Source organism: Aquila chrysaetos, chromosome 1 (assembly GCF_900496995.4).
Source record: "Aquila chrysaetos chrysaetos chromosome 1, bAquChr1.4, whole genome shotgun sequence".
Classification (NCBI taxonomy): Eukaryota; Metazoa; Chordata; class Aves; order Accipitriformes; family Accipitridae; genus Aquila; species Aquila chrysaetos.
In genome coordinates this window covers 20272891-20294598 of record NC_044004.1, presented here as the reverse complement: position 1 = coordinate 20294598, position 21708 = coordinate 20272891, and the positions used below count along the sequence as shown (strand labels likewise).

General features: G+C 42.0%; 1 protein-coding gene across 6 annotated transcripts in view; it reads left to right on the top strand.

Annotated features, from left to right (window-relative positions):
- Positions 1-1600: 1600 nt before the first annotated feature.
- Positions 1601-21708, top strand: part of CCDC149 (coiled-coil domain containing 149) — a 54536-nt gene continuing 34428 nt past the window's right edge. The window contains exons 1-3 of one of the 6 annotated variants that reach the window (XM_030017768.2): positions 1601-1881; positions 11300-11461; positions 11999-12037. In XM_030017768.2, coding sequence (XP_029873628.1) covers positions 1810-1881; positions 11300-11461; positions 11999-12037 — 273 coding nt within the window. In that variant the 5' untranslated portion in view covers positions 1601-1809. The remainder of the gene's footprint in view (positions 1882-11299; positions 11462-11998; positions 12038-21708) is intronic. The other 5 variants (XM_030017757.2, XM_030017779.2, XM_030017790.2 and 2 more) reach the window with 5 other exon arrangements.

Genomic DNA, 21708 nt, shown 5'->3' with positions numbered 1-21708 from the left:
CAAAGGAGGATCTCTCAGCCATTTTAGAGACCAGAAGGACGCTGTGCCTAGATGCCAAACTACAAACAAATCTGAACAGTGGGGAAATTGTAGTAAGGAATGAGGCACGCATGTTTTATTGTGTTGTCTTGCTCTGTTTGTTGTGTTATTTAAAACAAAGAGTAATTGTGGGTTAAACTGCTTGAATACTCCATGCAATTACACTTGGACTCTGAGTGGAAATCGTTAAGTCTGGGGAGCACTCACTATGTTAGGAGTACAACAAAGGTTGCACATGGTGTGCCTCAAGGTAGACCTGGTCAATGCGGACATACCGTGCAGCCGCTGTGGCCACAGGGCTGTGGAAGGTGAGGCTGAGCCATGGAGGTACCCGGAAGGGTGTGGAGTGCCATGTGGGTAGTGTGCTTCGGTTTCAGTGCTGATGGAGGAGTCTGCACAAGCAGGGAGAAAAAGAAGCCAGACCAATTCCTGGGTCGTTACATTATTTACACCTTCGTGAACTGAGTGACAACAGAGATCTGTGCCCATGCTGGGCAGTGTAACAGTATCATGTTTTGAGAAGATGGTTTTCTACCTCTTTGTCCTCCTGCTGTGTCTTACTTTACACATACAATGTGAGTGTGTACCTTATTTGCAGGGTTTCCTTACAGACAAATAATATCTATGGTCGATGACAAATTGGACATGAGCCGGCAACGTGCGCTTGCAGCCCAGAAAGCCAACTGTATCCTGGGCTGTATCAAAAGAAGCGTGACCAGCAGGTCGAGGGAGGTGATTCTCCCCCTCTACTCCACTCTGGTGAGACCCCACCTGCAGTACTGTGTTCAGCTCCGGGACCCCCAACGTAAGAAGGACACGGACCTGTCGGAGTGAGTCCAGAGGAGGGCCACAAAGATATCAGGGGGCTGGAACACCTCTCCTGTGAAGACAGGCTGAGAAAGCTGGGGTTGTTTAGAAGAGAAGGCTCCGGGGAGACCTTATTGCAGCCTTTCAATATATAAAGGGGGCTCATAAGGAAGACGGAGAGAGACTTTTTACCAAGGCCTGTAGTGACAGGACAAGGGGCAGCAGTTTCAAACTGAAAGAGGGTAGATTTAGCCTGGACTTACGGAAGAAATTTTTTACAATGAGAGTGGTGAGGCACTGGAACAGGTTGCCCAGAGAAGTTGTGGATGCCCCATCCCTGGCAGTGTTCGTGGCCAGGTTGGCTGGGGCTTTGAGCAACCTGGTCTGGTGGAAGGTGTCCCTACGCGCTGCAAGGGGGTCGTACTAGATGACCTTTAAAGGTCCCCTCCAACCCAAACCATTCTATGATTCTGTATCAAAGCCTCTACTGCAGTGCCATATCGCGATGCCTGTCCCCTCATCGGCCGCTCTATGGGTACGCCTGGCTGTTCAGTGCCTGGGATGGCAGCAGAGCCCTGCTGTTATTTAGGAGGAGGATGTGAGGAGAGGAGCGCCCTTCTCTGGGCAACGCATCTCAGATGCTTCTGCACGGCCCTGGGCGGGCGTCTGTGGTGCGACCCAGGCTCTCCTCAGCAGACGAGCCCTCCTGCCCGGGCACCGCGGCCCTGCCCGACTCTGTCAGGGCACTTCGCCGTCTGGAGGCGCACCTGGGTCCCGGCACCGCTCCGCGGGCAGGGCCGCGCTAGGCCGCGGGCGGTGAGGCGCCGCCACAGGCCCGGATCCGGCAGGCCCGTGCCCGGGACGCCGCTGGGCGGCCCCGGCCGGCCGGCCGGCAAGAGGCGGCCGCAGGCCCCGCCTCTCCCCGCAGGCTCCTCGGCGGAAGACCGGGGCGGGCGCAGCCGCATGCCGCCGGGGCCCGCAGGAGCCATGAGCTCCCACCGCAGCGAGAGCGACTGGCAGGGGCTGGTGAGCGAGGTGAGGCGGCAGGGCGAGGGCAGCCGCCGGCCGGGGCGCCCTGCCACCCCGCGGCGCGGCGCGGCCCGGACGCCGGGCACCGGCCCCTCCCGGGGCCGCCGGGGGGGAAGAGGGGCGGGCGGGCCGGCCCCGCCGCGGCGCCCGGCTGCCGCCCCGCCTCTTGGGGAGACTGCCGAGGCCAGAGCCGGCGGGAGGGCACCCGGGGCCCAGGGCGGCCCCGACCCCCGCGACTGGGGCGGCAGCAGGTGGAGCCGGCGCGGGTGGGGGGACGTCGAACTGCAGCCCGGCCGGGCTGAGCCGTACGGCCCCGTCTGCCCTGTGGCACAGCCCTGCCACGAACCGCCCTCACGCCGCCGGCCCCGACCCCCTGCGCGGCTGCCGAGTACCGGGGACGCGTGTCTGCGAACCTCTCGCGTGTATTAAATTCCGCGTGGCTGCCAGAAACGGGGGTTTTAGGTACTGAGCCTGCTCTTGGTGTGAGGTCGCCAGGGACTCCCCTGTGGCGGTGGCCCGTGGGGCTGAGGCCTCGGGCCTGGCGCTGCTGCCCGCTGGGAGGGAGGTCCGGCAGCAGTGCGGCCCTGCCGCGGCAGCCAGCGCGGGTGACGGGCCTGCTCCCGGGGGTTCGCTCCTCGGGCGTACGCCCTGTGTTCGTACTTCACCCGAGTCGCAAACGGAAGGGTTTCGAGACCCGTGGTGTCATTTATACAATGGGAGGAAAGTCTGTAATAGCACAGTGGCCGCGAGCTTCAACAGGTGGAGGATTTTCGGAATGCAAGAGTAGGAAATTTTGTTATCTGCTACGTCCGCATCAAAAGATCCACAGCGTTTACGGGTACACGTTTTCATGTAGGATAAGTTACCAGCCTCAAAACAACTTGAGGTCAGTGTAATTTAAAGTAACAGCATCGAAGTCACGCCTGTTTAATAGGCAGAACTGCGAAGTTTTGAAGTAGGTTGGCATGCCAATTTTTGCATTGCACTTTGTACCACGTTAATTTTGCATAACTATAAAAACAGTATATTTACGTTTACAGCTAGCAAACAAAACTTCTGTGCAAATGGCATGGGCCTAGATCAACCTGACTGAGTCTACCATCCTAGAGTACGATGCACATGATTCAGGAGGGCTTTGCCTCCGTTATATTATATAGGCATGGCTTAAGGCTCTGACCTGTCAAAAAGACGCATGAGTTCAGCGCCTTGAACCTGTCACTTCTCTCCGTGATTTCAGGAGGAGTGTGTGTGGGCCCAGATCTGTGCTAGTACAGTACATTCAGAATTGGAGTCTACCTATGCACACAAAATAATCCAGAAAAAAGTGAAAAGTGTACTTTTAGTAGTATCCTGATTGTGCAGTGTTGCATCTGACATCTCATTTCCCAAATGGAGTTTTATTTGGGGGTGAGGGTGGTGTAGCATAGCAGGGAAGGGTAAGAGAGAGAGACGATTCATGAGGTGTGTTCAAAGGAAAAGTCCCTGTTCTTGGCTTTAGAAAGTCATTTAGAATTACTTTGGAACTTTTTAACTTTTGCTAGTATTTAACCTAAAAACTCAATCCTGAAATTGAACACTTACTTCTGGTTTAGGGGCTTCTTGATTGTAATGAAGTTTAATGACTGTGCTAAGCTACATTCTTGCAAATACGTAACCATACATATAATTCCTTTTTATTCAGGAACAATTAGAGGCCTAGTGATTTATATTCCATTTTTCCTTCATTTCTCTCTGTTCCCACAGCAGGCTTACAGCCTGTTTTTCTGTATGAAGTCTGTTGCACATGCTGTCAGGGTATAGGCTGCCCTCTTTTGCCTTCCTCTTACTTTGGCTGTTGTGATTACCTTCGTGCAATTTACCCATCAACTCCAACATCCTAATGGGTCTGTGAGAAAGTGGCTCTAACTTCTGAAGTAACTTGCAATAAGTTTTTCCAGTTTATTGTATCCCACAGTGGTACAGAGCTTCTCCAGGCCTCTTAACTTCAGTGTCTGCTAGGTAGTTTAAGTTTTGTTCTGTATGTGTTTTGTAAACATTTTGAAGTGCTTTCAAAATATAAGATAACACAGGCAGGAAAAGACATGGTAGTTCTAAACGAACATTCTCACATTGCTGATGCTGGACAGTTAAATCATAGAATGGGGTTCAAAATCTTGGTATAAAAGACCAGAAGCTGGTGGGTTCAGATCCATGGTCACATTCATTTCCACAAGGTCAGTCCTCCTTGAAAGCTAGGAGTAATTGAAATACTTGTCAAAGCAACTGTAATATTTTTAAAAGTCTGGTATTGCAGGTGTTGAGAAAAGTGGTAGGATGTATTTTTGGGCCTTGTACACTTGTACACACATCTGTATATTTTTGTTGTTTTGCTTTTCATTCTTCATTAGATAAAAAGAATGCTTGGGTTTTTTTGTGTGTTCCAGTCTTTTTCTGTATTTACTCTTTTTTTTTCCTTTCGACTTTTGTTCCATTTCAGTGCCTTTTGCTCTGTATCCTTTCATGTATCTTTCTCTGCTTTTATTATGCTCATCACCAACTGGTTGCTTGTTCTTTTGCTTCCGTGTTCATGTATTTTTCCACTTACTCTACAGCCACATGCATTTCAGGTCTAGTGTGCACTTGGTACTCTAAACAATCTTTGCACCACATGTACCTTGAGCATTCTTTAAACTAACCCTGAATAGGATGACGTAGGAAGGAATACTGGGACAAAGCCAACTTAGCAAATACTGAAGGGGCAGAAAGAGCCATTATTTCCATTGATAATGTCACAAACTGAATGCAAAAGAACAAGCTTCAGGAGTGAGAATCCACATAAATTTTGCTCATTCTTTAGCTGAGTTCAAGTATTGATGGTAGACAAATATATATAAAGTACTCTGTTGGGTTACCACATGATTTTTGCTTGGAGTCTGGGCTTTTGTCTAACATTTGCCTCACTGAATGACCCATGTTTAGGATATTTAAAAGCCTGTGTAGAGCTGTAGGATGAAGACCTGGTCAATAACTGCTTGTTTGACACAAATTAAACTGAGCTGTAGCAGGAACTTTCTTGCTGGCTGGACTGAGATGGTGGCCTAAGTCCTCTGGAAACAAGTGATCTTCATAAATCTCAAAATACTATCCCAAGAGTACAGCCCATTCCTTTGAACACGCCTTTGAATGTTTCTTATTTAAAAAAAAAAAAAAAAAAAAAAAAAAAAAATCAATCCTTGGTGCAAACAAAGTACCTTTCCCATCTGGAAAAGGTTGAAAAGAAGAAAGTCTGAGAGTTATTAGTTGCTTTGAGTGCACTGCTAGAAAGCAGTCACGGAAAGGTGGTTATACTGTACTCTTCACTGAAGAGAACAGAATTCTTGAAAATAATTTTGGTCACCAATATCTTGGTTGCAGAGTTCTGTTTGTTTGGTTTTAAGTGTTTTCAAATGTCCATACTTACCTCTTAGCCTGACAGCCATGTTTATGGATATGCTAAGCTGTTTACTTACACAAACTCATGTGAGTCAACTCCGTAGTGGCTCAGTTTTCCTGTCTCTATAAGGGACATGGAACATAACTAAATTCCGTGAATATGAATGAAAGACACCATATATGAACTTTGTTCGAGGGTAGTTGGGGGCTTCATTTTGAAAGGTTGTAGAAGCTTCCAACTCTGTGTGTTCTGCTGTGGAGAAGGGTGTGATTTCAGTTTTTGCCTGAATTCCATGTAAACTGTCTTGGAATCATTTGATCTAAGGATAATGACAGAATCAGTGATGGAGAAAGGAGTAGGTGGTAGCATGATCTTGGGTTGGTGGGATGAGTTGAACAGAACTGGGAGATCATGTGCAGTAGGGAAAACACACTTTTACATGATCTGCAAGACCATCTCTGTCCTTGCTTTAGAGAGCTGACTTCTACAAGTGTGGTCCCCTTTCTGCTGAGGTCAGTAAGTGTGCTTCCATTCGCTTCATTGAGAGTTGGCACTAGTCCTAATTTAATATTGCTTGGACAACATGTACTTTTGGCGGTGTTTTCCACTGGAAGCAAGAAAGGTTTCCTAGGAAACCCGTAAGACTAGAGTGGTTGTCTTCTGTCCTTTCTGCTAGCTTCTCCCTCGGATTTGCCAACTTCTAGAATTAAATCCAGTGTCAAAGTGCTTCTCTTTTCCTTGTCACCTCCCACACATCAGAGCATTTACTGTATGCTATTTACAGCTACTCATGTGTGACTGTGGCTCCTAAAATTAGTTTGAAGAAATTTAGTCTTCATTTAATTTGTCATTCTCGAGAGGCTATTTCTTGATTATTAACTGTGTGTGGTCTTCGGCACCACAGAGGGAAGTGGTATGCTTCTGCTCTTGCGCTCCCTTGCCTAGTAATTGCCAACTTAAAACTTGGAGAAAGAGTTTTGGGGAATTATTTATCAAAGGTGCAACTACTGAGCAGTAGTTCTAGCTGAAATAGCTAAATGTTCCAGACATGAATTCTGAATGAGTGAGAAACCTAACCTGCCTGTAATTGGCAGAGCATACCTTTCCCATTGGTTGCACAGTTTTTTTTATGTGGACAAGAGAGAAGAGGAAGGAAACTTAGTGAGATTTTCACGTTTATAATATCTCTCTAACTTTCTGTCACGTTGCCTTTTCAAACAGAGCATGAAATGTAATTCACCAAACTTACATGAGGGGACACAACAGGCTTTGGAGCCACTAATTTCAGAGCTTTTCTAAACGCGGGCAAATGCCAGTGACTGTAGGGAAGAGCAAAGCAGAGTGGATGTTCTGAGGTCCCTAGGTGATTGGGTTGGCATCATAATGGCTTTGTCATTTGGAAAAGGAAGTGGAAAGACTAGAAGAGCTGGCACTGTGACTTACTGCTCTCCAAAGTTCTCGGGAGCTGTGGGAGAGCTGCTATGGGGACCTGCATGCTGGGCTTTCAGGCAACAAAACAAGTGTTTGCTTCTCATGTTTCCATGTTCCAGGTTGGACTAAGACACCCACAGGGATGTTGAGGAACAAACACGGAGAAATTAATAATGTAATCTGATGTGCAGCATAGAAAACTTTTAAGGGCTGGGCCACATTGCAAAATAGTGTTATTTTGACTAATCAAATCAAATGATGGTCATTCCTAAAAGACCAGTGAAGATGATGTGGTGTAATATTGTCATGAAGACAAGATGTGGTGTTCTGGGGAGCTGCTTATGTCGCTTATATCATCAGTGAATGATACCAGCCTGCTTTGTGTTTCAGCAGTCAGGAGGTAGCTAGTGAAGCAAGCGTTGGGCAGCAGGAAAAGCAGAGTTGATGTGGGATAAAACCAAGGACACTGCATTGTCTCAGGTTTTATCAGAGATGAGGACATGAAATGAGATGGCAGGCAAATAGCCAGTAATTGTGTATTTCTCTGGGTTTGAGTGCTTGACTCTTTCAGATAAGTTGAAGAGTCTAATTTGAAGTCAAGGGGAGCAACATTACTGAAACACAGTCAACAAACACCCTGAATAGTGACATTGCAATGCGTTTTGGGACTCTTCAGTTTGTCATGTCCACAACAAAATTGCCTCCGAGAGTACAGTGAGGAGAAATTGGATAAAACTTCAGGCAGTTCAATAGCAGTTGGATCTCTTGCCCAAAGGATAGTGAGTAGAGTTCATGGTCTCTCTGAGAGCACGGTGGACAATAGGTTTCCAGGCCCACGTACGATGTGGTGGCCCATCGGCATTTAGGAGGACACTAGGTCCTGGAGTGTTGAGAGAACACAGAATGTGATCCACAGTGATTCCAAAGCACAGTTTGGAGATAGTATCTCTGCTTTTACCCTCAGAAAATTAGATCTTTTCCTTCTTGGCACTAATTCCCATTAAATACCCAAGTATAGGCCAGTAATTAGCTCCAATTTAAAATAAATTATTTTGTGATATGAATTCGATGTGTTTGTTGGTTTAAAAAAAGAAAGTCTAAAACCTTGACGGTGTCCCAGCTTCATCAGATTATTAGACCATGTCTACGGTGTTGTTAATGAGATCTGTCCAGATTTGTCACTAAAAATAGCAATGGACAAATAGTAAGTGTTCAATGTAAAGGGTCACCTTGGAGCAGTTACACTCTCCTGTAATGTCAGTCTCTTTTTACTCAATTTTACTAAAGTAGTTATCTGGCTGTAAAGCAGTTCAGGCAGTAATGTAGGATGTCATATATATTCCTTTAATTATTATGATCTTCCTTGTAGCAATTATAATTTGCTTTATTGCAGATAACAGTGAATTGGTAGATAAAAGTCACTAGACAGATATGAAAAGTTGTACATTGTAGCTTTTAAATTGAAAGTATAGCAGCTGGTTCTTGGTTAACTTTGTTTTTTAAACTCAAAGATTATTTTGGAACATCAATTAAAAAGAAACAAAAGACAATAAGAATATTTTGTAGTAACTATAGTGCATAACAGAATTCACTTGTTTGTCTCACTGATAGACTGTGTGTGAGATGTGGGCTTTCCTTCAATTGCAGAGGAAGAAATCTCTATATGAATGCCAGAAGCATCTATTGAATGCTTTTTCTCAGACTATATGAGAAAATTTTCCTTATTGCTTGCATTGCTCTAAAATGTTAAACTCCTATGTTCCTTTGACAGCATACCAATTTTGCTGCACTTATTTGTCCATATATGGGAAATTGTTGGTGGGATTCAGTTGTTTTCCTGAGTAGAATCATTTCTGATGTATAGTTGTTAGGTCAGTTTATGGCCATTATTAGTACTTTTTAACATTCAGAAACATATATATTGAATAACCTCTTTGAGGTCTGTCTTTGTATAATTTGTTTTTCTTCCAAAAATGGTAATGTGAATTGGAAACATAGCTCCTTTGGATAATCAAATTCCACAAAAAATGTTGTGGCTTTATTGTTTCTTGTACCATAAGCCCATGGAAACAAATTACTGTATATTATTACTATTTTTATCCCATTTATTTGGGAAAGTCAATATATGCAAAAGGCAAAAATGGCCTCAAAAAGTCTTCTAGGTGGTCATTTTTATAGTGAAATCCAAACAGTACATTGATGAGAGATGCCAACCCCTTCCTTCTGTATGGCACATCATCAGTATATAATTCATCAAGTTAAAATACACTTTAAACAAGGAGGAGATCATTATTCCTTCTCATTTAGACCCTGAACACAACAGTCCCCACAATCTGTTTATGGTTCATTATCCTCAACCTAATAGATAATGGAGAATTCCCTTGCCCCCACCAGTGCTGCTGTGAAAGGTGAAGCCTTCTTTTATGCTTTGAGTGTGTCCTTTGTGGAGAGCTGTGACTCATGGCAGAAGCGAGATGTGTTTAGCACTAGGTCTGCATTTCCTGCCTGATCAAGTATTATTTTTTATAGTCTTATCCACATGCTCCAGTTAGCTTCCAACCCTTTCGTACACTGTTTCGTATACCAGCACTCATGGCAAGGCTCGGAGGCACCCACTGGTGGTGTGGGTGTCCTAAGGCACAATGTTTAGCTTTGCTCCCCTCCCACCGTGTACTTTGCGTAGGCTGTTCGGCTCCACATAGGCGTTGGCTGGATGGGCCAGATCCGTTCTTCCTGGTGGTTAAAGGAACAGGACAGGCTACTTGGTTCAGGGATTTGGGCTGTTGGGTTTTTTTAAAGTGATTGTGAGGTTTGCTTTTACTCATTTTTATTCACATTCCTGTATCAGATTGCTAGTATTTAAAAACAATTTAGTGAAGGCATATTTTAGAATTGACTAAGACTTGAGATGAAACTGGAAAAAAAGGAGAGAGATTGTGAGAGGCATATATTTCACTGTAAGGGAAGGAATTATTTTATCAAGTTTGAAGCAGTTTACCATGTCACTATAATCACTTGCTGACAATATTAAAGTTTAGCTTCTGATACCTTTCAGTGCTTTATCAGGGGACTTGACATTTGTGTAAGGTATCAGTAAGGACATAAGTACATAGGTACACTTGCCTTTGTTGATGCCAAGGCATCATAATCCAGAAAATTTATGGCAGGATTTCAACTTCAGTATTGCCAGAAATAAAATTAATCCAAGGTGGAAGTGTCCTTTTTGAGAGTTCAAATCCTTCTCGGAATTGCTTTTCTCATTCCCTTCCTGCTTTTTTGCAACTAAGCGTTTACCATTTCTGGAAAACATTAGCCGTACTAATATACCAAACTTACTTTTCCCTTTCTCATTGACTTGAAATTAAGGTTAACAAAGTCAATTCCAAGCAAGTAGTACATACAAGTAATGATTTTTGTCCCAAAGAACAGCACTGACTTGAACAGTATGGAAGTGCTGATGCTCTTGCTTTGTGCAGGAGCCCATAATGACAAAGTATTCTTGTCAGAGTATATAATGAAACTATAAATTGTTTTCATGACTGCTGTGATACTTGGTCTCTTGCAGAGCACATTCAGAAAGTATTTAGTGCCATGTCTTATGTGAGTAATATCAGAAATAGAAATATATGCTTTAGCATGAGGAGTGTCAAGTGATGGTTGAGAAGAATCTGCTGATTGAACGCGTTAAGAGAAAAAAGTTGCCTGAAACTTCTGATAGGTAACATTCAGCCACTGCAGGAAAGGATGACATACATGTTACTCTCTTCCTCTCAGTAGGGAAAGGCAATGAAGCAGAACAGCTAAGATTTGCAAGTCCTGCTTTGCTTTGTGCATGAGCCCTACACGTAAGAGGCGGTGGCTGGAGGGGAAGGCTCACCTCTGCCTTCCCTCCCCGTTTGGGTGTTTGCAATATTCCTGCATTATTTCCCATTCTTTTGACTCAACAAGCATGTACATATAGTATCAGAGCTGAATTAGTTTCTTTTACCTGTGCCGATAGGGTATCACACTCTAATTGTTTCAGACTCAAGGTAAATTTTGGTTGCCACTTGTGCTACCCCTTCTGCTGTAATGTGGTACTGTTTCACTGTCCAGGTGGGAGGCTGAGCCCAGAGGACATTGCTGGTAGCAGGGAGGAGGAGGAGGAGGAGGAGGAGGAGGGAAGGGGGAATGAGGTGGGAAATGCTGGTTGCTAACTGAGAGCTGGCTATTGTGGACAGAAGTAGAAAAGGGAGTTTGCAAAGGCTTCTTCCTTCCAGCAGCCTTCCCAGGGCTGCAGGTCAAATTGTGGGGTTCCTCATACTATTGCATATGAGGAAAAAGAGGAGAAACTTGAATTGCTGATTTTTTCTAACTCATGGTGGTCAGGTGAGCGTGTGGCCTTACAAATGGATTTCAGGCTTCTGATACAACAGATTTCTTTCCTGTAATTGTTATTAATAAGTTAAGATGACTTGTGGCAGACTCTGATCTCATGCAGTCCTCCTCCATCTTTTTGGAGAAAAACTTCAGCCTCTTGAATCCAGTACTGGCTGTGGTAGAAATGGCTTGTTACAATTACGGTTTTTTTCTCTTCTGCAGTATCTGGTGTGCAAAAGGAAGCTCGAAAGTAAAAAGGAGGCATTGCTAATCCTTTCCAAAGAGCTGGACACCTGTCAACAAGAAAGAGACCAGTACAAGCTTATGGCCAACCAGTTGCGGGAACGACACCAGTCTCTGAAAAAGAAGTATCGGGAGCTGATTGTAGGTTGTTCTTTATGAATACTGTATAACTGGGGGACAAGGGTGAACCTCAAAAAAACTGGAAAGAAGTCCATAATGACTGCTGTAAAATTGTTTAGGTACTTGTTTACAGTAGTCCTGCAGTTGTACAGCCCTGATCATATTATTGCTCATTTGTTCTGCATTGATGAGGTAGTGCCTGTTATATAAGACACAGAAAGACAGTGCATGCTCTGAGGAAATTAGTTTCAGTCATAATTCCATTTAAAAACTGACTGCGGTATTATTATTCCACAGCAACTTAATGTACCGTTATGAAAAATAATGCAACATAAATTTGTAATGACCTGCTGTTCTAGAAATGTAAACAAATCTTCAGCCATAGACAATTTTTTGAGTTGAAATTAATATTACTGGTATTAATCAAGATGCAGTATTTTAGAAACAATTTTGATAACATTTATTTAAAATACATGTTCTAAAATTTGATCCACGAAGTTAATATAGTTGCTGGCTTCAGAAATAAGTTGCCAGTAAAATACGTCCATTTTTTTGTAGGATGGGGATCCATCCCTTCCGCCTGAAAAGAGGAAACAGGTAGGATTTATTTTTCAGTTGACATTATTTATCTGCTACAGAAGTACTTTGCAAAAGTGTGAATATATTAACTAAGAAATCTGGTAAGAAGCAAGCATTTCTGTCTGTTGAAAAGCTTAGTCTTTAAACTGTGGCTTCTTGTGCTTTTGTCTAAACATGTTTCTCTCTGAGATATCTGAACTATCATTAATTAGAATATATGGCTGTTGCTTTTATGTTCACCTGAGACTGAAATTGGTCAGTGTATGGAGACTTGAGATTGTTCTCCTTGTTGTTTATCCTTCTTGTATTGAGTCCTAAAATGGTTTCGTGACAGGACTTCTCATACTTAAAAGCAATCTGGGAATGCATTGTCTGTGTTCCATAATTGTTAATTTATTGTTGTGAGTACTGTTTTCCATTAGGTACTCTCCCAGGTCGCTTGGGCTCTATGAGTTATAAATGGTAAGAACAATGGTAATTGCATTTTATGGTTCCCCTGAAAAACTTTTTGCCTGCTCGCTTTTTTTTTGTTCCCAGAGATCTACATAGTGTGTCCCTGTTGTGGAGTGTTGGTTGTCACATCTTAGAATTATCTTAATTTTTAGAGAAAAATGGCACCCAAAACACAATGTGTGAGCAGGGAGAGGAGGACAACGCAAAAGAACAAAAATTGTTACTGTAATTGCTAGTCCTGAAAGTCTTTTAACCATGTTTAAAACATGGTTATTGCATTCTCTGAATGGATCAGAAGTTTTACTCATCATCCTTTCCCTGGAAGTTTGCATGTAGTTCTTGCTATTTTCTTAAAATTCTAGGGGCTTAGGATTTTAGTTGTTTTAAAATAAACTTTCAGAGGCAATATAATTACTCCTTCAGGCACTTAAACAAATAGCTGCCAAGAAGTCAGTGGCTCAGTGTAGAATCATTTCAGTTCCTCATTATTTAGCATAATTTATTTGAAATTCTGTTATTTCAACAGAGTTCCAATAAAAGTTTATGGCCAGGTATATGTTAGTGCATTCTGACTACTGAAATTGGAGCTCAAGGATATACAATTAAAAGAAAAAAACCAATGCAGTATATGGGTCATTACAGAGATAAGTAGGAAGGGAGATTTGCCATCCCATGGATGGTGTTCTAATTGATCTTCCATCTTTCAAAACAAATAAATCTGACACTTGTTTCTAAAAAAACTAGCAAAATTTAGTCTAAATTCAGAAGCTGCGATTATATTAAGTTTGGTAAATCTTACCATAGTAAGTGGCTGGAAAGCCCTTTAATAATCTAGCTAGGAGTCTTTTTTTCTGAGGAAGTTATGTATTCGTGCTAGGTAACAGTGAAAGAAAGAAAATCTTTTTCTCAAATGGGGTCATTTATAGGTCTCCCCCAAGGACAATATATACTTTAGGTTGTACAGTAATAGGCTGTTAGTGTACTTCCTGAATTTTCATTTTCCTGAGAAGTGTGTCTGTAGCATACAGGGTGAATAATCTGGAGTAATTAGGGCAACCTTTCTGAAGAAGAGTATAGTTTTGCTTTGAGAAATGCATTAAGAATAATAGAATAAAATTATGAATATTTTCCCATTATTATTGTATGTACATTTCTTAGCATTTTCTCATGTAAGAAAGGGCAAAGTTCTCTGTGCTCTCTTGCACTTTTCCCGTTCTCTTTTTGCCTGGAAGCCTGCTCAGAGAAGTTTGTGACTTCAGTCACATCAGGGACCCTGATCCTATAATGAATTTTGTGTGACACAAAAGTGCATGCTGTTCTCATGGTCAGAAATGAGATGAAAGCATGATATGTTGAACAACTTGCTATCTGTTACGTTTCTTTACCGCAACTGAGAAATTATTGTTGAAATCACAATCTAGAATCTTAAATGTAATAGGTGGGTTGGAATTGCTACTTTTTTATTCATCTCTTCATTTTTCACCTTGATTATCAATTACGCTTTGTGACTTCTTAAAATTGTGTGTTTTCCACACTGTGCCTTCTCTCCCTGTTCTGCAACACAGAATTTTCGTGTTTTGTTTGGAAGTATCATGTAACCAGGTAATTTCTATCGGCAAGCAGTTAATTCAGAATGTGTTTTTGTAAAATTGGTGTTACTTAAAGGTATCTTAACCTGCAGTGCTCTGCAGGATTTTCCCTCTCAAGGCTGTGTGTGCAGTGGTACATATCTCTAACATAATCCAAAGATTGGTCCACGTCTATCACCTTCTGCCAACCAACAAAAGCAGGAAATGAGAAACTGTGCTACTGAAATCTCTTTTCCTGCAGTAGGTGTTTTACCATTAGCCTTGTTATCGCAGCCTGTGAGCTGTCAGTGCTTTCCTGGCCCGTCTTACCAAACATTCACAATTAAATGGTGCAGTTGAAGGTAGTTTTATAATGTCTTGTGGTGTCAGGTGTAGGGTAATTTTTGGATAAGTCATGGAGGGGTGAAGTGTTTCATGAGGATAGGAATAATGAAGAGTTGATTTTGATGTTAAAATTCACCAGAGATGGTAAACAATAGACACTCCCCATTTTGAAAGGCATTTTAAAATGTTGCTTTGTCTACAGAGCCTCTGTTGTGCATCCTATATGAGTAGAAATTCTACCATTCTACAGTGGTGTACGTTTATATGCATTTGCTGTGATACAAAACATTTTTATGACATTGGCAAACAAATACTGGATATCTGTTGGACAGTGTTGCCATGCTGGGAAACTTAAAGAAAAAACACAGATGGGATTTCTAGCTTGATTTACACTGACTATTATTTTAGTCTACGTTGCTTAAATTTTCAGTATGACTTCAGTTTGGGAGAAGCTTTGTTGTTGAGATAACAGATCAGTGAATCCTTTGACCTTCTGTATGAAACGGAAGTTCTTTTAATACAAATGAGATCCCTTGATTAAACAAAGGTGAAGTAAAATGCATGGTTAGGAAGATGACTGTGCTGGGCCACAGTCCTAAATACGCTTTATTTAATTTGATCTCAGGGAGACTACTCAGTTGGAGATAACGGGGCTGTGTGTCAAGAATAAAGCTGCAATGCATATGTTCACTTGTGAGGGCTTCTGTTTGTATTTTAAATCTATGAGGAATCAAATTAGATGGAGCTAAACATCACAGCTAAACATCTAAGGATCACAGAACGGTTGAGGCAGGAAGGCAGCTCTTGAGATCAACTAGTCCAATCCCCCTGGTCAAGCAGGGCCACCTAGAGCAGGTTTCCCAGGACCCTGTCCAGTCAGGTTTTGAATATCTGTAAGGATGGAGGATCCACAGCCTCTCTGGACAACCTGTTCCAGCGTTTGAGCACTCCCACAGTAAAAATGGGGGAGGGGGTGGTGTTCAGATACCTACAGGTATTGGGCTGGCTAAAGTTCCTCATGTGGACCAGGGCCTGTGAGCATGAAGCTTCTTCCAGTTATGTGAAGAAGGCCTTATCTACTACTTCTTCCTGATCAGGAGGTCTATAGCAGATACCTGATACAACAGCACACATGTTGATCTGCCCACTAATCTTGACGCAGAAGCTCTCAGCTGACTCCTGACCTGTCCCAAGGCAGAGCTCCATGCATTCCAGCTACTCATCACATAAAGGGCAACACCCCTCCTCACCTTCCTGCTGTCCTTCCTAAAGAGCCTGTATCGCTCCATCACAGCACTCCGGTTGTGTGAGCTGTCCCACTGTTTCTGCATGATCCCAGTGAGATTGTAGCCCTGTAACTGCACACAGACTTTGAACTCTTCCCTGTGCTGCATGTGTTAGAGACCTCTGAGGGGCATCCAAGTGTGCCGGTTCCGCAGCACAGGCTTGAGAGCTTTACCCATAAGGCTGTTCTACAGGCATTTCCTTCTTTACATGCCTGTGCTCAAAGGAATTGCACTTCAGCTCAGTTGCTTTGTGAATTGCTATGTCTCTTCTCTTGCCATCATCCTAGGCTCTTGGCTTGTCTACCCTATCCCAAGCCTCCTTGTTCTCTCTGCCATGATTTCTAGTTTAAAGCTCTCCTTATGAAGTTGACCAGCCTATTGGAAAAGATACTTTTGCCTCATGTAGTCAAGTGGATCTTGTGTCTTCCAAGCAGCTGTTGAGCCTTAGAGAGGGTCCCATGGTCATAGAACCCTCTTTGAGGCTCCTAATAATGAGCCTCATAAAATAATGATGACATAGTCCTAGTATAGAGCACAGCTTGATAGCTACTCTTTTTGCCAGGCAAAAAGTCTCATCAGAGAACCTGTGTGCATCTTTCCTGAAGGTTGTGGTCCTTAACTCTGTTATAGTTATCTGTAGGTGTCCCAAGGTGATTCATTCAAACCAAGACTCTGACTGCTTCAGCGATCACTGACGTCACAGCAGCATACTACCCACTCACCAAGATGTTGGTCAGACAGCTTGACTTCTGCTGATGAATAAGTTCACGAGCATGGCATTTGGGGCAAGCAGAACATTAGAAGGACCAGAGGTTCCAGACAGGAGTATTTTGTGACATACCACAAATGGACCCATTTTGATACCTCCCACTTCCAGCTTCTAGCTTAATGTACTCAGCTGTCACAATTCACTTTTGAAACAAACTTCAGGGATTACGTTATGACTGTTTTTGACATCATCAGAAAAAATGACTAGTGTGACTATTTCTTGTTAATTAATGAATTCAGGAAGTTTTGCTAGTCTTGTGCTCAGGTGCAAAAGCTGCATTCAGAGTTCTATGAGATAAAATCTTCAGATAAAATATACTAGAGGGTAAGCAATCATCTTGTATTTATCTCACAAGGGTGCTGTGAAGATTAATGTGATTTCCTTCTCTCTTCAGAGGATTTGAAGATGAAGAACATTACGCATGTGCCAAACTTAGACCTGTGCGCTTTACTCTGGTTTGTATGTGCATGTGTTTGACTCCCATAGTGTGGAGTAGCAGATGGAAAACAGTGAGATCATTTGCCCTTGCAATGCATCAGAGAGCAATATTCCTGTGGATTTCAAAATGTGCCTGCTCTGAGAGCGTAGCCGGTAGAGAGATTTTGGTTTCTGCACGCTGAAATTTGCTGTTCTGTTGATAGGAGCAGGTGGCAGTAAGCAAAACCTAGCCACACTAGGAGTCGTGCTTTGTGAAGTGACACTTGTTTCTTCAACATGTAGGTTCTGCAGTAAACATGAGGCTAGGAGAGAAGAAATTCTGATTCTAATAGATGTGATGGTCCCTCTTTAAAATTTGGAGCGCTGTTCAGACCTGATGTGTACAACGATCTCTCCTCTGGTTGCTGTGTCTTACCTTAATGGAATAGAGAGACGCTTGTCCACACCCCTGCACCTGAATACTCTCGATAAATATTCTGTTAATTAGTCACAACACTCAAAATGTTTAAGGGATTTTGATTCTTTTTGTGCATTATCTCAGCAGTTTAAGTTGTCCTCAAGATCTCAAAGCAGCTAAATATTTCTGGTAAAACAAGCCAAGGAAACAATCTTTCCTTCTATCCTACTATAGTAGTCTTTGTAAAAGTACAAGTTAATCATTTCTCTTTGACTACGTTCATCTGCTGTCAACAAAAACTTGATGCCTATATGAAGTATGGGGGGACTGAAGTACTTTATTGAACCTTCACAATGAAGGAATTTCTGCCAAGTAACTTCTCACGGTACTGGCTGTTCATACTGACACCCTCGGTTGTTGCTTATGATGTATGTTAACAAGTTGCTTTGCAAAAACTGGCCTCATAAAGGAGTCCGTAGCTGATGCTAACCTTATTTGTTTGTCAGCCTTTGGCAAATGCTCTAGGTCTGGCTTGGTGGTGTTTGGTCCTGTACAACACTATACTAAACTAACACACAGAAGACTGGTTGAAAAGGAGAGAAAAAGTATTCATTTTATTTGTCTACTGCTAAAATGGCTTTTTGGTTCTATTAGGTCTATAAAAATTCCAATTGCTGAGTGTCTTGAAGGTGTGTCAGCATGAGCAAGTTTCTTGTTTTGCAGAGCCTTGTCAAGTTTTGACTGGTGTACTTCTGTGGTGGGATTCCTGCCTGGTTCTCAGAGCGGCAGGTACTCACAGGAGGAGAGGATTTTCTTCTTCTCTTGTTTTATGTCAAGTGGCTGCTTGGCAAGGCTTTAATTTTTTGCTGTTGTTTTTCTGTGGGGATATATGACCCATATTAAGTGTATTTTGTTTAGTATGCCCAGGACCTATAATTTCAGAAGTCTTCTCTACATGGTTTTTCAACATAAAGAGAAAAATACAATAATTTTTGCTTTTTATCATAAGGAAGCTAGTGCTAGGGGACGTTGTCAGTTCTTCTGCCTTGGAGTGAAAAGTGATAGTTGGTAAGCAAAGCAGGTTTTTCTGTATTAATTCAGCCATTGCAATCATATGAATGCATTGGAGGACAAACTGCAATTAAATTTGCTATCAGTCACACCCATCAAGTGTGCTTAATGTTTCATCAAAGTTGGGTTTTTGTGTTTTTTTTTTTCTGTCAGCCCTATAATTCAGTGTTCTTCTTTATTTGAAGGTGTGGCTGAAAGAAAGATAAAAGACTGTAAACTGCAGTATAGAAATGCTTGTTTGTATTTAAAAATATTTTTAAACTGGAAAGGTATGTTGGAAGTTTCCCCCTCTTCCCCATTGCCAAATTACTTTTTCAGGCAGTATCTAAAGGCAGAAAGTCCTTTTTTTAAATTCCTTTTTTTTTTTTTTTTTAAGTGTCAGATAAGATTTATGTGCAAGAGAATTGAGAGCTATATTAAAGACTGTGTTACTATCCATCATTTTTAAAGTGGTGTGAAGAAAAATAACACTGTGTGTATGTGTGGCTAGATTTGCAAAATTGTTAAAGGAGCCAAATTCAAGTATAGTGCATAATGCCAGGGATGTTGGAGTTACTTTTATTGTCTGTCCGTCTGTCCCGTACGCCCCCCCCCCCCCCCCCCCCCCCCCGCTTCTTGGGTCATTGGTCAGTAGTGAGCAAAGATCTGTTGCTGTCTGACAGGTATTCACTGGCTTATGTTAATAAATATTGACAGGTATTTTCATCAGTAATTTCAGATGCTCCTCTGTAGCTAAAAATAAGGTTCTCTTTCACCTCCTATCCCAAAAATGTTCTTTCAAATTTTAACAAAGTCTAAGTAGAAAAGTGTGAGGTCTGTGATCCCATCCCATTGAATCTTTCACTCTCTGGTCTGTTCTGATTTATGGTGCTTCTTTTCCCCTATGTAATAAAGATAGGCACTTCCCACTCGGCACTCTCATATTAGTCTTTTCCTCCTTTCTTCCTAGCTTCTGTTGGGATCGTTGGCTATGGTTGCGCTTGCTTTTGGTCAGAGGAAAAAGGAATATGGGGACAGTTTCTTATGTCTAGTACTTCAGTGGGGGTTTGGACTACACTCAAATCGTACTTCACTGAGAGGGTGGTCGGTCACTGGACCAGGCTCCCCAGGGAAGTGGACACAGCACCAAGCCTGTCAGAGTTGAAGGAGCATCTGGACGATGCTCTCAGTCATATGGTTTAGTTTTAGATAGTCCTGTGAGGAGCAGGGAGTTGGACTTGATGATCCTTATGGATCCCTTCCAACCTGAGATACTCTATGTTACATGCAAGCTTCCTGTGACAGATGGATGTAAAACAAATAGCTTGTCATGCTGCAGAGGCTCAAGAATACGTGCCGGAAACTGAACATCGCCAGAGGTGCACAGAAAGATTGATACCGGGCAGTTAATCAGAGACTTGAATGAAGGACTATCTGTTATTTAGTATTACAAACAGTTGCACTGAGAGAGGGTAGGAGAAAGAGTTTTTCCACTGCTGCGGGTTGTTGCAGAGGGAAGACAAGTCCCTCCCATTACCCATGGCTCAGAAATCTCTCTTCATCAGTACTTTGGAGTTAGTTTTGAATAGCGCGAGTGAAAGAAGTAAATTCTCTGACAGTTACAGGAGTCTTTTTAAGGCTTCACATAGAATCAAAAGAAGCTGTTGAAGAAATTGAGTCTAGAGAAGCTGAATTTGGCTAATTTTCAGAGAGTTGTTCTCTGTTGCACAGGTAAATGATACGAGCTTTATTGTCTGCTGAAGTAACTTGTCCTGAATTTCTAAGTGAATTCTGTGTTTGTTCTATGAATATTGAAAAGAAGTTGCCAGGTGGAAAATGAATCGCCTTTCTCCTTGCATAGATTTCTCCTCTTTCTTTAAAAAATACATGTTCACGAAGCCTGTCCTCCATTGTTAGTTTTATCATCTTTCAACCATATGGTATGTTTTCTTATATACGCCAAAGAAATGGTAGCAAGTCCAGGTGTCGTTCAACATATCCTCTTGGCTGGCTCTCTTTAAGCCCAGTAGAGCACTTGTGAAAATCAAATATTTCTCCTTCTATCCACATTTAACAGAGAGCTTTAATGAGGTCTTGCCAAAACCTTTAAAACTTGGAACAATCAAAATCATATGTTGTATGGAACCCCTAAGCCAGGGAAATGAATAATTGCTGGAGACTACTTCTGTGACATAACTTGGTTGTTCTAGTTTAAGAGAAGTATAATAGAAGCTTTGCATTAAGGATGAAGTCTATACTTAGCTCATTGTAATGCTCTTAGCATGCTTAATCGAGGCTGTCTTATTTTGGTGTCTAAAATTCTTTGTTTAAAGTTTCTTCCAAAATACCTGCCTCCAGTATAAAGTTTTTTGTCATGTTAAATATGTCATTTATATGACTGACAAATAAAATTCAGCATCAGAGAAATGGTTTTAAAGGAAATAAATCTGAGCCAGAAGATTTAGTATAGGCATGGTAATGCCTTTCCTGCAGTTAGCGGGAGCCAGATTTTGACTACAGACTGCTAGAATCCTGGTGTTGTGGCTGTAAACACTGATTAGTGAGATTGTGTTGAAATTACATGTGCTATTGCAGTGTTAGGAGTTGTTCAAACTCCTCATAAAAAGGGACTTTATAAATAGAAGTGTTTCAGAGAGGTTTGTGCAAATCGTGTTCCTTTTAACTAACTCAGTCTGGTGGTTGGATGGTCTTTATTGAAAGTCAGCTTTCTTAAAAAAAAAAAAAAATTGTATCTGAGCAGTAGCCATAGATATTTCCGTTTAAATACAATTTCCTGCAAACATGGGTTCTTTGTTTTCTTTCTTTTGAACAGCCATTAAGAAGTACCTCTCAAAACCATTGACTTCAGAATGTGTTCTGAAGTGCCTTGATTCATTCAATATATGAATGACTATTACGCATTTGTTTAACATGCAGAAAAAAAATCATTCTGTCAAAGCATACTTGAGGAACTTCTTGCATTGCTTGAATGGTTGCTGTCTTTAAAGTTAGAGGCAGCTTAATTTCGGCCCTGTAATTGGCTATTTATGTTTTTCGCTATTACACTCTTTTCCCAAATTCTTTATTTGCAGTCTTCAGGTTTATCAGTAGTTTAAAAAATACTTTACTGTCTTCCAAAACTGTGGGAAACTTACCTTACTTTATTCTGAACCTTTGATCTCAGAGCACCAGCAGTACAGAAGCTGTAGCAGTGAATTAGGCTTGTTGTTCATCAAGTATGATATATCAGTTTCTCAAGTTATTTTTCCTGTTTAAAAGTTTGAACCTATTGCTCTTTTAGACCAATTGGAATTTGGAGCCATCTTCTTCATATACTAGCATACAAAAGTTCAGTTGACAATAGTTGGATAGTCTAATCCTGC